This window comes from Scyliorhinus torazame, chromosome 17, assembly GCF_047496885.1.
Source record: "Scyliorhinus torazame isolate Kashiwa2021f chromosome 17, sScyTor2.1, whole genome shotgun sequence".
Lineage (NCBI taxonomy): Eukaryota > Metazoa > Chordata > Chondrichthyes > Carcharhiniformes > Scyliorhinidae > Scyliorhinus > Scyliorhinus torazame.
In genome coordinates this window covers 33,186,006-33,201,540 of record NC_092723.1, presented here as the reverse complement: position 1 = coordinate 33,201,540, position 15,535 = coordinate 33,186,006, and the positions used below count along the sequence as shown (strand labels likewise).

The 15,535-nt window shown below is 40.0% G+C and overlaps 1 protein-coding gene across 3 annotated transcripts in view; it reads left to right on the top strand.

Annotated features, from left to right (window-relative positions):
• The window catches only part of LOC140393817 (SRSF protein kinase 1-like), an 85,817-nt gene extending 71,272 nt beyond the window's left edge, over positions 1-14,545 (top strand). For all 3 annotated transcript variants that reach the window (XM_072480294.1, XM_072480295.1, XM_072480296.1), the window contains 2 exons: positions 9,520-9,612; positions 12,562-14,545. In XM_072480294.1, the coding sequence (XP_072336395.1) occupies positions 9,520-9,612; positions 12,562-12,746 (278 nt within the window). In that variant the 3' untranslated portion in view covers positions 12,747-14,545. The remainder of the gene's footprint in view (positions 1-9,519; positions 9,613-12,561) is intronic.
• The last annotated feature ends 990 nt before the right edge of the window (positions 14,546-15,535 follow it).

Below are 15,535 nucleotides of genomic sequence, written 5' to 3'. Positions count from 1 at the left end.
AACAGGTCACACATGAAGGCAACTAGAACAAATTTTGGATGGCTAACCAACAAAAGGAAACCCTGGCATGCAGGGGCACGTCCACGTGGTAAGTATGGCTGACCCTGCATGCCTGAGGGCTGACAGTCTTCCTCCAGAGAGACTCTTAAGGGAGCTTAAGAAAGCAATTAGCAGAGCAAAGGGCTGCAAGAAAGCTCTGGCTCGTAAAAGTAGGATAAGTCCCAAGATATTCTAAAAGTCTATCATTGGGAAGAGGCTAACCAGAGAAAGAGTAGGGCCCATTAAGGACCAAGGTGGAAATCTATGGATGGAGCCAGTGGATATTGATGTGGTGTTGAACAAATACTTCACATCTGTCTTCACCCAAGAGAATGAGGGGGTAGATATGGAACTCTGGGAGAGAGACTGAGAGTTATTGAGCAAATTGACATCGGGAATGATATATTGGAGGATTTGGCAGGCTTAAAAGTGAACAAATCTCCAGGTCAAGATGAATTGTGTCCCAGGATACTATGGGAGGCGAGGGAATCGATTGCAGGGGCTCTGACCCAAATTTTTAATTCCTCTCTAGCCACAGGGGAGGTGCCAGAGGACTGAAGATTAGCTAATGTGATCTCACTATTTAAGAATGGTTGTAGAGATGAGCCAGGGAATGATAGACCAGTGAGTCTCACATCAGTGGTAGGGAAAATATTGGAGACAATTCTGAAGAGAGAATCTACCTCCACTTGGCAAGGTATGATCAGGAATAGTCTGTATGGATTTGTCAGAGGGAGTCATGCCAACCAATTTGATTGAATCTTTTGAGCATGTGACCAGGTGTAGATGAGGGTACTGCAGTTGATGTAGTTTACATGGATTTCAGCAAAGCCTTTGAAAGGTCCTAGATGAGAGACTTGTAAAGAAGGCAAAAGCACATGAGATACAGGGTAACTTGATAAGGTGGATTCAAAATTGGCTGAACTAGGAATCAGAGGGTGATGACAGACTGTTGCTTGTCTGGAAGTCCGTAACCAGTGGCATACCACCTGGATTTGTGCTGGGTCACGTATTATTTGCCATTTATATAAATGACATAGCTGACTATGTTGGCGGGGGGGGGAGGTAGGATCATTAAGTTTGCGGATGATGCAAAGTTTGGCCGGGTGGTTAACAGTGAGGGTGAGTGTCTTGGGTTACAGGAACATGGGTGGGATAGTCATATGAGCAGAAAGGTGGCAGGTGGAATTTAACCCTGAAAAGTGTGAGGTGATACACTCTGGAAGGAGTAATTTGACGAGGTATTCAATTAATGGCCTGACACTGGGAAGTTCGAGGAACAAAGGGACCTTGGCGTGTTTGTCCATAGATCTCTGAAATTAGGTCCTCAAACCTTAGATGATATATTCTGCAGTCTTTTCCAGCAAGATATTTTATTCATAAAATGTGTAAAAGTGCATTGCAGCACATTCCAACTTGAATAGGAGAGCAGTAAAATTTGACTTGTCTCAAAAAAGTCTGTTCCACTCCTGTCATACTCTTGAATATTTACTATGTACATTGCATGTCAGGCATAAGTCTGTAGTTACTTTGATGTTATGAAGCATTCTACAGACTGTTTGTTTACAAATGGGCAATCCATATTGACGAAGAAGTTTCAATTTCTGATTGTCAAAGCTTTCAATATGTCATCAAAACAGATAGGGCCTTGGAACCTTCCTTGCATAATGAGTTTCTTTAGTCCTCTGTTCCTGGCATTTTCTGGAGTCCAGAAATCTGTGGCCTATTGTCATTGGGTTTTAGAGTTCAGACGATGGCAGGTGTGTAATCCATCGGGCCTGGGGAGGGGCTGAACATGTCTCTTTGGGTAATCTCCTTTTGGAGGCTACTAGAAATTTGATCAATTTGTAGTGGGGCAGCACGATGGCACTGTTGCTTCACAATTCCAGGGTCTGATTCACGGCTTGGGTCTCTGTCCGTGTGGAGTCTGCACGTTCTCCCTGTGTCTGCGTGGGTTTCCTCCAGGTGCTCCAGTTTCTTCCCACAAGTCCCGAAAGACGTGCTGTTAGGTAATTTGGACATTCTGAATTCTTCTGTGTATCTGAACAGGTGCCGGAATGTGGCGCCTAGTGGCTTTTCACAGTAACTTCATTGCAGTGTTAATGTAAGCCTACATTATTAAGATTAAGGTCAGCTGACTTGTCCAGCCATTTAAAAATACGTGTCTTTGGAGTTCTAGTGTTCCTTTTCAAAAACAATCCAGGGTATTTCACCAGCCAGTGAAACTAAATGCCTTATCCACATTGCGCACACCATTGTCTTGACACTTTTCAACCAGTTTAGTAGTACGGTATAAGTAGTCCAGCATTTATTTTTCATAAAATGTGAGTCAAAGCCAGAGATTGATTTGTGATTTCGAATATGGATAATAGTTGAGTATCTGTTAAGAACTCTACTGATATTAAATGTTAAGGTATTCCAAATCCCTGAAGGGAAACCTGGAATACCGGTTCCTATCTGTTTGTTTTGCAATTTGTTTAATGTGAGGAAAGAGATGAAGACCAGTTTGGAAGGTGCCAACCTTGTTGTAATAATTCAACAATAATAAACATTTATTATGCAATAAAACACACTTGGGCCACAATGAAGGAAAAAGATTGCACTGAACTACAATAATGGCTACACCCAGAGTATACTTTAATTGGTCCCATTCTAAATCCCTCTACTTTCCTAAACACAGATCTACCTCCCCAATGCAACACCCCATAGGTTTTAACACTGAGCCAAATACAGCAATAATTATCACACTTGACCTGTATGTCTCTTTGGGATATTTCTTCTGGTTTAGAGTAGCAACAACTGGTGACTTAATAGGACTTCCCAGGCAAAAGCTTGTTTTGGGAGCGAACACACTTGTGATCTTTGGTGCACGTCAGCTCTCCTCCACTTATAGAATCAACACTGATGTATTGCTTATTCCTTTTGATCTTGACTTATCTGAGGAACCTATCTTAGTAGCCACTCAGTTGGTTGGATGGCTGGTTCGTGATGCAATGCCAGCAGCGTGGGTTCACTCCCAGCTGAAGTTATTCATAAAGACTCCACCTTCTCTTTTAAAAAAAAAAAAAAAATATATATATATATTTATTCAAGATTTTCAACAAACCCCCCCCCCCCCCCCCCCCCAAAACAAAAAGAAAGCAACAAGAACACAAGTAGAAATTATACATTGGATTTCCCCCATATACAGTAACCCCCCATATAACAGTAAAAAGCACAAATAGGGAAAAAAAAAAGCACCTTAACCCAACCACCACCCCAAGAGAATCCCCCCCCCCCTCCACCCCCGCCCCTGGGCTGCAGCTGTTGACCTCCTCCTAACGCTCCGCAGGATAGTCTAGGAACGGTTGCCATCGCCTGAGGAACCCTTGCACAGACCCACGCAAGGCAAACTTTATCCTCTCCAGCTTGATGAACCCTGCCATGTCATTGATCCAAGCTTCCACACTAGGGGGCTTCGCATCCTTCCATAGTAGCCAAATCCTCCGCCGGGCTACCAGGGACGCAAAGGCCAGAATACCGGCCTCTTTCGCTTCCTGCACTCCCGGCTCGTCCGATACCCCAAATAATGCTAATCCCCAGCTCGGCTTGATCTGGGTATTCACCACCTTGGACATAGTCCTCGCAAAACCCCTCCAAAACCCATCCAGTGCCGGGCACGACCAGAACATATGGATATATGGACATGATTTGCCGGGCTCCCCGAGCACCTCCCACATCTGTTCTCCACTCCAAAGAACCTACTCAACCTCGCCCCTGTCATATGCGCTCTGTGAGTAACCTTGAACTGTATTAGTCTGAGCCTGGCGCAAGAGGAGGCAGAATTAACCCTACTCAGGGCATCAGCCCACAGACCCTCATCTATCCCCTCCCCAAGCTGCTGCTCCCACTTGCCCTTTAACTCCGCCGAGGCCTCCTCCTCATCCTGCAGCTCCTGATAAATCGCCGAAACCTTGCCTTCTCCAACCCATACTCCCGAAATCACCCTGTCCTGAATCCCACGTGCCGGAAGCAGCGGGAATCCTCTCACCTGCTGCCTCACAAACGCCCTCACTTGCATATACCTGAAAGCGTTTCCTGGGGGTAACCCAAACTTCTCCTCCAGCGCCCCATGGCTCACAAACGTCCCATCAATGAACAGGTCCCCCGTTCTTCTAATCCCTGCCCGATGCCAGCTCCGAAACCCCCATCCATCCTTCCCGGGACAAAACGATGGTTCTCCCGAATCGGGGACCAACCCGAGGCCAAGGCGCCACCTTCTCAACCATGCCTGAGGTCTGTTGACCCACCAGTCAGCTTTCAAAGGGGAGAGAAGGCTATGCATTTACATTAATATTTCTTACATGAGCTCCCCCTTTTAGCATGTAAATACGACATCCATCCTTGTATTCTCTTTTGAACTCTTGCCGTCGGTCTTTAACTCCTACACTTTACCCTATTATTACACCCTATTATTATCCACTTTGCTTGGGTAAATATCTATTTACACCATTACTTGGCTAATCTGCATATCCAAGCTCTCAGTCCAGCTGACTCCTTGACCAGTTCCCTTTCATCAAATTCTCATTTCTTCACAACTTCTTAACACTGATGTCAGTTTTATGAAGTATGATGTAAAGTTAAAGGAAAAGATAAATTGATCAAAAAAACTGGCAATAGGTATCAAAAATGATCACTATTTCCTGTTAAACTATTCCTTCCTGTTTCTCCCCTTATTTCCCCTTTTATTTTTGCTGTTACATTTTTGATCCATGGATATTTAATGGCCCTGTGACTTTATGTCCAAAGATGTGCAAGTTAGGTGGATTGGCCATGCTAAATTGCCCATAGGTTAGATGGGGTTGCTGGGTTACAGGGATAGGGTGGAGGTGTGGGCTTAGGTTGGGTGCTCTTTCCAAGAGCCAGCGCAGACTCGATGGGCCGAATGGCCTCCTGCACTGTAAATTCTATGATCTAAGCAACCTGTAACTTTAATTCAAACAGCAGGATCTATGAGGCTGTGCTGACTTACACTAGTGATTGCCTATTGGCCAATGTCATTGATGACTCTGTTTGATTTCACTGGAGGCCAGTGACTGGGCCCAAAAGGCTGTGCTCTGCCCAGTAACATGTGAGGATTAGATCTGATCCCAGTGGAGTGTTTCAGAGCTTCAAGGGTTGAGTTTTTTGTTTCACTTTTGTTTCTGCAGCATGGATGGAGGGTTCTAATTAATTCTCTCTGAAAATATCCAGCTCAACTCTCTTCAGAGAGCTGACTCTCTCCAGCAAGACTTGGTGTTATTCTCTTGAGACTGCTCATGCTTGAAGTCAAACTACGAGCTGGAAGCAGGGCTTGATGTGAGATGAGGTGCCTCAAGAAAGAAATAAGCCTGTGTGAGCCTTGAGTTAAAGGCCCAGTTTGATAAGAACTAAAGTGACTCTCCAGAAGGCCTGCCGTCTATAAAGTATTGCACTTAATGAATGACTGATCAACCAGTGTGCTGTGAGAAATGCCTGCAACAGAACCACCATTTGAAACAAAGACTCTTATCTTTTGACCTTGATATTTATTGTTTTCACCCCCCCCCAAATTTTTGCCTGTCTTTATGTGGGTGGAGCGTGGAACAGTAAAAGGGGGTAGTAGGTTAGCTTGTTATCCAGTTGTAATTACTGCATATTTCATCTTTCATATGTATAAGAGGAGTTATACATATTCCTGTTATAAATAAACAGTAATTTTGTTTCAACTTGCAAACCTGTAATTGCTGAGCAGCCACGGGCCAAGTATTTTTCTAAGAACTATTGGTTAATTCAATTGTGTTGTGACTCCGGGACGAGTGGGCCTGGAATTGACCACACACTTGCCCACTTCAACATGGGTGTGTCCAGAACCAGGGGTCACAGCCTGAGGATTCAGGGTCAACCATTTCAGACAGAGATAAGGAGTCATTTCTTCACACAAAGAATGGTGAGCTTGTGGAATTCATTCATTCATTCAGAAAGTAGTTGATGCTAAAACTTTGAATATATTCAAGAGGCGGCTGGACATAGCACTTGGGAGAATGGGATCAAAGGTTATGGGGAGAAAGCAGGATTAGTCTATTGAGTTGGATGATCAGCCATGATCGTGATGAATGGCGGAGCAGGCTTGAAGGGCCAAAAGGCCTCCTCCTGCTCCTATCTTCTATGTATTATATCATTGTTACTGTATAAGAAATTAAAAAATTAAATTCTTCAGATGTTGAGCGTTTGTTAACCTGGATGGAGAATCTACTATTTGGACTTTCAAGATCGGAGGTCAGTCATTCAGGATTGAGATGAATATTATTATCACATCAATTTCTGGAATGAGGACAGGGGAGGTTGAACAGAATGGGCATTTTGAAACACCAGATTCTTAGTGTTTAAGAGGGTAAATACTGAGAGACTGATTCTCCTGGCTGGAAGAGTCTGGAATTAGAGGGGTGGGGGGGGCTTTGTTTCGGGATAAAGGGATGGCTGGGTGGCTGTTTAGGATTGAGATGTGAAATTTCTTCATTCAATGTGTTGTGAATCTTTATAACTCTGACACTTTGCATGTGAGCACCAGTGTCTGCACAGAACGAGACATTTATCACCGATTGAAAGCTTATTGTGGAGGAAGTCTGCAGTGTGCCATGTGAGCTGAATTTCAATTTGGATTGTGCCTGCTAGATTTTGACTATTTATATATGTATATATTAAGTCTAGCAACGAATACATTCAAAACTCTGTTTCTTGCGCATCAAGGGAATTGAGGGAGATGGGGGATAGCGTGATGAGATGGAGGTGAAGTTTGTAATATTGAATAGCAGAATAGGCTCTAGGGGATGTACAGCTTGCATTTATTACTCATTTTCTTTACTGTCTCTATTGTACAAATGGATGCAATATATTTCAGAAGAAAAATGTGGCCAGTTTCAGCAAAATCAGTGGAAGCTGCTTTATGATGTCATGTTATGCATTGTTATGGTCGTGTAATAATCGCTTGTCACTGACGCACTTAGGAAATGGTCTTTCGTATTTCACTTAAACTTCTGAGGTTTTAATCATCCAATTGTCTACCCTTGTAGGTCTTTAAATCCTTCGATAAGATCACCTCAAAGACTCCCTAATAAGTCCAGCTGCCCACTTCTATCTTCCAAAGCTGGTGTTCCCTCTGTATGTTCCTGAACTGTACAATAGTATTCATGGTGATTTCAGAGGCAGAGGTATCCTATACTAAATCATACCTTTGCCCCCTTTGATCAGGAACAGCGGGATCCTGAACACCGTAAATCCTTTTCCTACTTTTACCGCTGCAATTTTTAAGGTTCATTCATAGGATGTGGGTGCCGCTGGCTGGGCTAGCATTTATGCCCATCCCTAATTGCCTTGAGAGGGCATTTAAGAGTCAATCATATTGCGGTGGATCTGCAGTCACATAGGGCAGATCAGGTAAGGATGGCAGATTTCCTTTCCCCAGGAAACCAGATGGGTTTTTATGACAATCGACAATTGTTTCATTAGATTTTTAATTATTCAATTCAAATTTCACTGATTCTCTGAATTGCTGGTCCAGTGGCAATGCCACTAGGCCACTGCATAGTGTACTACTGATTTAAATGGTGTTTCCTGTTGAGAATCAACTGATACGAGGGATGTCTATGATACAGTTTGGATCACCACAAAACACTTAATGGTGGAGTGTAAGAAGTAGGCTTTATTCATAACAGCTCAGGTGATTGACCTATTTACATTTTCAGTTTCTAAGCCCTCCAAATAACTGTTGAAAACCTTGTTCTTTTGTATGACATGTTTTGCCTTCATCAAAAGTACATCATAGATATGTCTTCCTGAATTAGCTGCTCCCTAATCTTTTTGTGAAGTTCTAATAACCATCACTTACAACTTTCACACAAGCATTTCTTGTCCATGTTACTCATAAAACGCTTGCCTGTTGCTCTAAGATACAGGGACGTTTGATCATTAACCCCAAACTCCACTAAAATTCCAGATCCTGTACGGTTTCATTTGTGTTATACTCCCATGATTTGTTTTCCTTCCCAGCTTCATAATACCTTTTTCTGAAGAATATCTAATTTTTATGTCTATTATTTGCACCCTTCTAATTTGGTAGCATGTACAAGCTTTCCGATTTCATTGTTTTCCTTTCTCCAAATAATTAATATTCAGCAAAATCAAAAATTACAATAAACAATTGCTATGTTACCTCAATAGTCACCACTTTGTATTGATACTACTTGTCAACTACTCGCTGCTTTTGCTAACTTGATCAGTTACCCTTTTCATTCCAAGGTTTTCTGTCACCCATTCTGTTCTCTTTACCAATAAGATTCCTACAGTGTGACAGTGTGACAGTTTGTACAAAATAGATCTGTTTCTGCTTGAGAGTAGAATGCATTCTAATCCAGACTACAATCGACTGTTTTGTTCCTTTACTAGCCGTGGGCAGATGTCAAATTGGTTTGACTGTTTTATAAAATTTATTTTCCCAATGATCAAGTACACATTTGTTAAGTTTTCTGTGATTCCTAATTTTGTTCCCTTTCCTCATCTCTTTCTCTTCTGGACCATGTTGCACACTGGAAAAAATGACTTGCATTATATAGAATCTTTCACAATTTTACAATATCCTAAAGCATTTTTCAGTCACTGAAAGACTTTAGTCACTACTGTGCTGTAGGAAATGTGCAATCAATTTGTACCCAGCGTCAATTAAGTAAATGACCAGATGATCTGTTTTAGGCTTGCAGATGCATCACCAGTTTTCTTTTTTTGCAGTGCTCTGTATTGTGCACACACATTGAAGGTTTAATGACAGTAACATTGGGAAATATACTATTGAATATCTGTAGAGCGTTGAAGGTTTTGTTTTATTGCTCAAGAATTTAAATGTAAATTGTTACCCATAAATACAACTCATTTAGTTATCTTTTATATTGGAACCAGTTGTGTTCCATCATCTTCAGAGAAATTCTTCAAGTTAAGAATTTAAAGTCACCTAATCCCATGGTAAAATTACAAGTGTCAGTGCTAAAGTCAAACCTATTAATATAGGTCATCATGCCCTATTACATAATGAGATCCATGCAGTTTTTTGCCTTGTAATTGAGCTGACATTTATCCAATATAGGTAATTCAGGTATAAACCTGACTCAAATACCTTTCGCTGTCAATTTAAAAGGGCCTTGCGTGAGTGCATGAATGGCACCAAGAAAATCTGGGATAACTTGCCTGCTACCAGTAGAACCGTATAGACTTGACTTTTTTCTTGTGTATTCTTCAATATTTTGCAAGTTCAAAATTTGGTGTGGGGTAGCATTTTTATATCTTATAACTCCATATTTAAGGATGTAACATAGTCACTTTGTTTGGAAAAGTTAGAAATTAATTTACATGAGGGTCTGAACCTCGTGTGTAATGCAGTAGGAGCTGTATTTCTAAAACTTACTTTGTTTTTGTCAACATTCCTGTATGCAGATCACATTGCTTTGATTATTGAACTGCTGGGGAAAATGCCTCGGAAGCTTATTCTCGCAGGGAAATATTCCAAGGAATTTTTCACCAAAAAAGGTAAAGTATCCAAGAATGTAATGGTAAGACTTTTAAACATATTTTTAACTTGTATTGAATTTGAGAGATGACTGTGATATTTCTGTGGATATTATAAGAATGCAATGGCAGACAATTTAGTAACTCGGCATGATTAAAGATTCCATCATTAATTTGCAGTAATAACTATTAAACACTTGTACTTTAGCAACTGTGCTTCTTGCAAGGTTCCAATATGCTCAATTTTATTCAATGCTACTCATGAGCCATTGGTTTTCAGTTTGGTAAAGTGTTGGTAGTTGTTTAATTGTTGCATATTTTGTGATGGCCTACGGCCTACGAAATTATGTTGATCTCGTCGATCAATTGGTCTACCAAGGGCTGAGTGGCACGATGTGGTTTAGGACCACAGTAATTGGTTATCACCTGAGGAAGGAGCAGCGCTCCGAAAGCTAGTGACATCGAAACAAACCTGTTGGACTTTAACCTGGTGTTGTAAGACTTCGTACTGTACTCACCCCAGTCCAACACCGGCCTCTCCACAGCTATTAAATAGTAATGAAAGCAACTAGGTCTGTAGTGTTTCTTGTATAATTGTACATAGTTCACACTTGTGAAATGTCACTTGGTATCTAACCTCAAAAGGTAAATTCAGATTATAGTAATAGTCTAACTTTGCACATTTTTAAATTGTGGCTCTATTAAATAAAACTTGAAGTAAATTTTTGAAGTGAAAATTTTGAAGAAGGAATTGTGTATTCAATTAAAACAGCACTGCTCTTGCTGTAGATCTGTTATAAATAATAGACGGTTACACATTGCAAACCTATTCCATTTCTCTCCTGCCACCAACATTGTGCCTAAATTGATGCCTGTTGCTATGGGTTGTTGCGTATATAGTGCAGCAAGCTCGGGTCCGTAAAGGATTCCAAAAATGTTTGAAATTTTACAATCCGTTTAATGAGATTTATAAATGGTGCAGAGGATGAGTGGCGTGCCCCAAAGATTGATGCTGAGACCACAGCTGTTAATTTATTTATATGACATAAATACATGAGGTTCAGGCAAGTAGGTCATATTTTCAGATGTTGCCCTCTAAGAGGGGCACTCGAGTTGAGGCAGCTCAGAAATTGCAGAATGAATTAGGCAAGATGTGTAGTCGAATTAGCAGCATTAAAAAAAAAAAAAAAAAGTGTTTATGTTCTGCATGAGCCTACTGCCACCTGTCCTCATCGAACCATATCAGCATAACATTCCAATCATTTCAATCTTGTGTTTGGCATTTCCCTAAATGCATCAATGCTAGTTACCTCAACTCCTCCCATTTGAAAGTGAGTTCCACATAATCACACCGGGTAAAGACATTTTGTCTGAATTGCCAATTGGATTTATTGGTGCCTGTCTTATTTTTATATTTGGACTCTCTCTCGCATATCTCACATCTACACTTTCAAACCACTTCATAGTTTCCAAGCCCTCTACCAGGTTAACCCTGGTCCTTTTTTTTTTCTTGAAGGAGCTCCAGCCTGTTCAATCTGCCCTCATGAACATGATTTCATCCTGGTCTGCCTTCATCTGTCCTGCCTCCAGTGCATCTGTCATTTCTATATTATGGACACCAAAACTGTGTATAGCACTCTTAAGGTTTAACAGAACCTTTTCCCTTTCCCTCTGGAAATGAACTCCTATTTGTATTGAAGTTCATTTGCCCATTAATGCCCATTCTACAATTTGCAATAATCTTCCTCAATAATGATTAATTCCCAATTCCGTGTCCACAAATTGAGTCAGAATCACTTTTGTAAAACGTGGACAGCAGTGATTTCTGCGACATTGAAAACCTCATGAAACATGCCAATGTTTATTTTGAATCTTCTAAAATTATTTCCCACTGCTTCCCAACTCTTCCCAGTCTCTGTACCTACCCTCCTGTTTTACAACCAGCTTATTATCCATTCTGCTACTTGTACACTGTCTGCACATGCTTTGACTTTAGTAACTAATCTGTGGTACTTGATGAAAAGTCCTTTGAAAATCTAAACATTTATATGTGGGCATGGTCTTGTCAGATGAAATTTATTGTAGGTAAGTATAAAAGTATAAAAGAAAAATAGGTGAGACATATTCCATGCATATAGAAATAACTAGGAATTTTAATAGTCTTGGTTTCTAATAGGTCCAGAAAACGTAGAGCAGCATTCAGTAAAGTCAGCAGAAAATGGCACACTAGTCCGATAAAGTTGTAATCTTAACTGCACAGTGCTCTGGTTGGCTATACCATGAATTATGTCTCTGCTGATTGCCAAGATGCAAGGATGATATTCCTAAACTGGGCCAGTGCAAAGAATAATGATGAGGCTGGTCAGTAATATTGAGGGTCTGAATAATGAAGACCGAATGGTGAAGCATCAGCTTTTCAGTCTAGCAAGGTGATAGAGACATGACTAGTAAAAATGAGTTGATAAATCTAGATCATTACTTTAAATTAAGTTGCAAAACTAGGGTTAAGGAACAGGGATTCAAAGTATAAGATAAGTTTAGGACCAAAATCAGTACACTCATACGATCAACACATGAGGAATAATTTAAGGAATAATTGAGGCCTGCAGTTGAGATGACTAAAGTCTCGTGGATGGATGTATGAATTAAGATGTGACTTTCTCACCTAGATTAATTTACAGTAAATTTCTTAGATGCAACTGCAGTGTTTCATCTTCAGTGATATGAGGGAAACCTGACACGTCCATTGTCATCCCAGAGCATAGCTCTTCTGTTTTTGTCATTGTTATATTGACAGCCTTGAAGAGCTCTGTGGCTCAGACATGATGTACCCTCTAAGCCTTGTACAGCCTGATGGAGGGGGAAGTTTGACATTGAAGAAAATGACACAAACTCAGTTAATAATCTTTTGTAATTCCACTCATCATTCTGGAATATTTAAGATGCTCACCAAGGTGTTTATCTCTTTAGGTGAGCTGAGGCACATCACAAAACTGAAACCTTGGGGACTCTATGAAGTGCTGGTGGAAAAGTATGAATGGCCACAGGAAGAAGCTGCTACGTTTACAGAGTTCCTGTTACCAATGCTGGAACTGATACCAGAGAAGCGAGCCACTGCAGCAGAATGCCTCAGACACGCATGGCTTAACTCATAGCAACCAAATTCATATTTGCTCTTTCCTTAAACTAGTGCAGCACCTGGTTCATTGTCTTACAGGTACAAATATATCTGTATAGGCTACTCCAATCTTTAGGCAAATTTTACATATTTAGTTGAAAAAAATATATACAAGAAAAGGGATTATGCAGGGGTTTGGATTCCAGATAAATATGCATAGTCATTAATAGCTGCAGGTTGTTAGCTGCTAATGAACACTAATTTAGTCTACATTCACCAGTTGTGCTGTTCATGACGTATATGATGAGTGCGAGTATAAATGAGTAGTTCAAAATTTAATGTCTTTTGCCAAGAAACTGTAAAATCTACAAGTGTCAGCATACGACGTAGAAACCAGATGAAATCTTACCTTGTACTCGTACCAAAGAGATAGCTAGCTGTGTTTTACACGTAGGATATTGACCGTTGAAATGGAGATTAAGGTATCCAGTAAATTAACTGCTTTTGCTTTGGAATGACTTGTGGCCAGTCTGCATGCTTTCAAGTTAGCCTGCTTAAGATCTGGGCTGTGCACTTGGCCTTCTGACCATGTTTTCTGTAGGTAGGTTGATGGCTGAGTAACTCATGTAGTTGAGTGTTTAAGATATGTTCATACTTACCAGCTTCCCAACTGCCATTCCTGGAACAGCACTTTAGAAGAAACATTCTGTCAGTGACTGTTGAAGTTCCAAAGTACTTATCAGTACTTGAAATCTCAAGTTTATTATTGGAAGAGCTATAAGATATATAGTAGGAAATTGATCCTTTCCATTTGTCCCTTCTGTGTTTATATTTACTGCAGATCTAGAAATGATAACATTGTATTTAAATATTACTGTTTTCTAATGAAGGTTCCCCATTTTGTGTTTTGTGTAACATCTGTCCAGAAAATGTTTTTAAAATTTGCTTCACTGCATAGTCCAGGAAAACCAACTGGAATTAATCATTAATTTGGTCATGTTCTACTGCATTGCAATGTGGCTTGTTTACCTGAACAGACTATATTTCAAAAAAATAAAGTGAACTTTTTGCATATGATTGACGTGAATATTATACATGAAAGGACGTTGAGTTTGTAACTTGTATTCTCTATTTTTGGAGGAAGAGATCCTCAACCAGTGACAGTCAAACACTTCCAGTGAAAGTCTGCCTTTAAATAATGAATTAAAATGCTTTTGGCTATAATGTAAGGTTACACTGGTATCTATTCTTAAGTCGTGCTTTATCCAAAATCTTCAGAAAAGGTGTTGATTTTTTTTTTTTCCCCTAGTTGAAAAATATCCTGTGGAACATCTCAAATTAATTGCATTTGACCAACGCAGCTAGCTGAACTTTTATTTTGCTATCAGTAATATTCAACCAGGTTGTGTATTTAATGAATATTTAGAAAATCTAAGGTAAATGAATAAGTGCTGCCCTTCAGTGTCGCTATTGTCCTATATTGTCAGGCAGTGTTGGTTATGGCTTTGCTACCACTTGAAGTGAGCCTTAAAATGCTATATCAAAAATCCACCTGTAACAACTCTGTTCTATATTGGTTGGAACTGCTTTATTAACTGCCTGTTAGATATTCTGTCAAAGATTCTTTGTATATATTGTCCCAGCAACATTTGTGAGGTGCAGTAATCTGTTTATTTCTTTTCCTTTTTTGGAAATGCACTTTTATGTAAAGCACCACAGTGATCAATCTAAATTTTAAATTGTGCAGCAATTGTCGTTTTGTAAATCCCTTCGAAATTCCTGCTTACAGTAAGAACCCAATTGTGCAAATTTTGAAATAAAGCAGATCGGGCACTATTCTCAGTTCTTTTTCTTCACCATCTCCCACCGAAAAGAAACTTGCACCTATAAATTGTTGCAGAATGGATTTCACCATTGATCCTTCTGGAATATTTAAAACTAACGCAAATAGGATGACAGAATCACATTAATGGCAATGCTACAAGTGGTTCAATTAATATTCACCTTTTAAGGCATAAGAGATGTGTTGATATGCCATGTCCCTTCACCTTCCAATCATTTTGGCTAAAATCAAGAGTAGGACTAAGTCTGAGATCAGGTGAAGTGCCAGCTCTTATCAGCTTGGAACTGTTTCTCTTGCGGAGAATATGATTGCATTCAGTTTGAATTTGAATAGGTTTTTGAAGTAAGCAAGGAAATGGATTAGGGGCTTGCCCTGTCCGCTTTGCATATTGGCTTTGTAACTGAAAGGAACAATTTTTAAAAAAAATTAATCGTAGAATTAAAGTTCGGGAGATCAATTGGTGGTCATACAAGTGTCCACTGGCAGCTATACCATGCATGATACACACGCCGGCTGTGCTGGGGGAAACCAGCTTTTAAAAAAATTTAAAATGGCCATTGACAGATGGGATTCCAAAACCAGCAAAATAGCCTAGATTTTCATTTTTAAAAAATCTTTTGAATTTAAGTACAGAAAACACAGGAAGAACAACATTGCAGAACTGAAAGGAAGTGAAAAATAGTTAAACTAGATGCATACTCTTCTCTGCAGGATTCCTTACGTTAAAATTGCAAAATCATTGCAAGGAGTAAATATGGGAATAACGATATGTGGTTTTTCATTATTTTTCGTGTAACATATTTAATGAATTGGTTTGCCCATTTCATGGGTGAGCGTAGGTAGACAGGAGAAATAAATAGTCTTTTTTCCTACATACTTCTGGATCAGTGGCATGTCACTTTGGCTGCAATATAATAGTATACCGTTTGCATGGCTGTGTTCACTAATGTTTTGTCTGACTTAAAAGCCTTGCTGGTTCATTT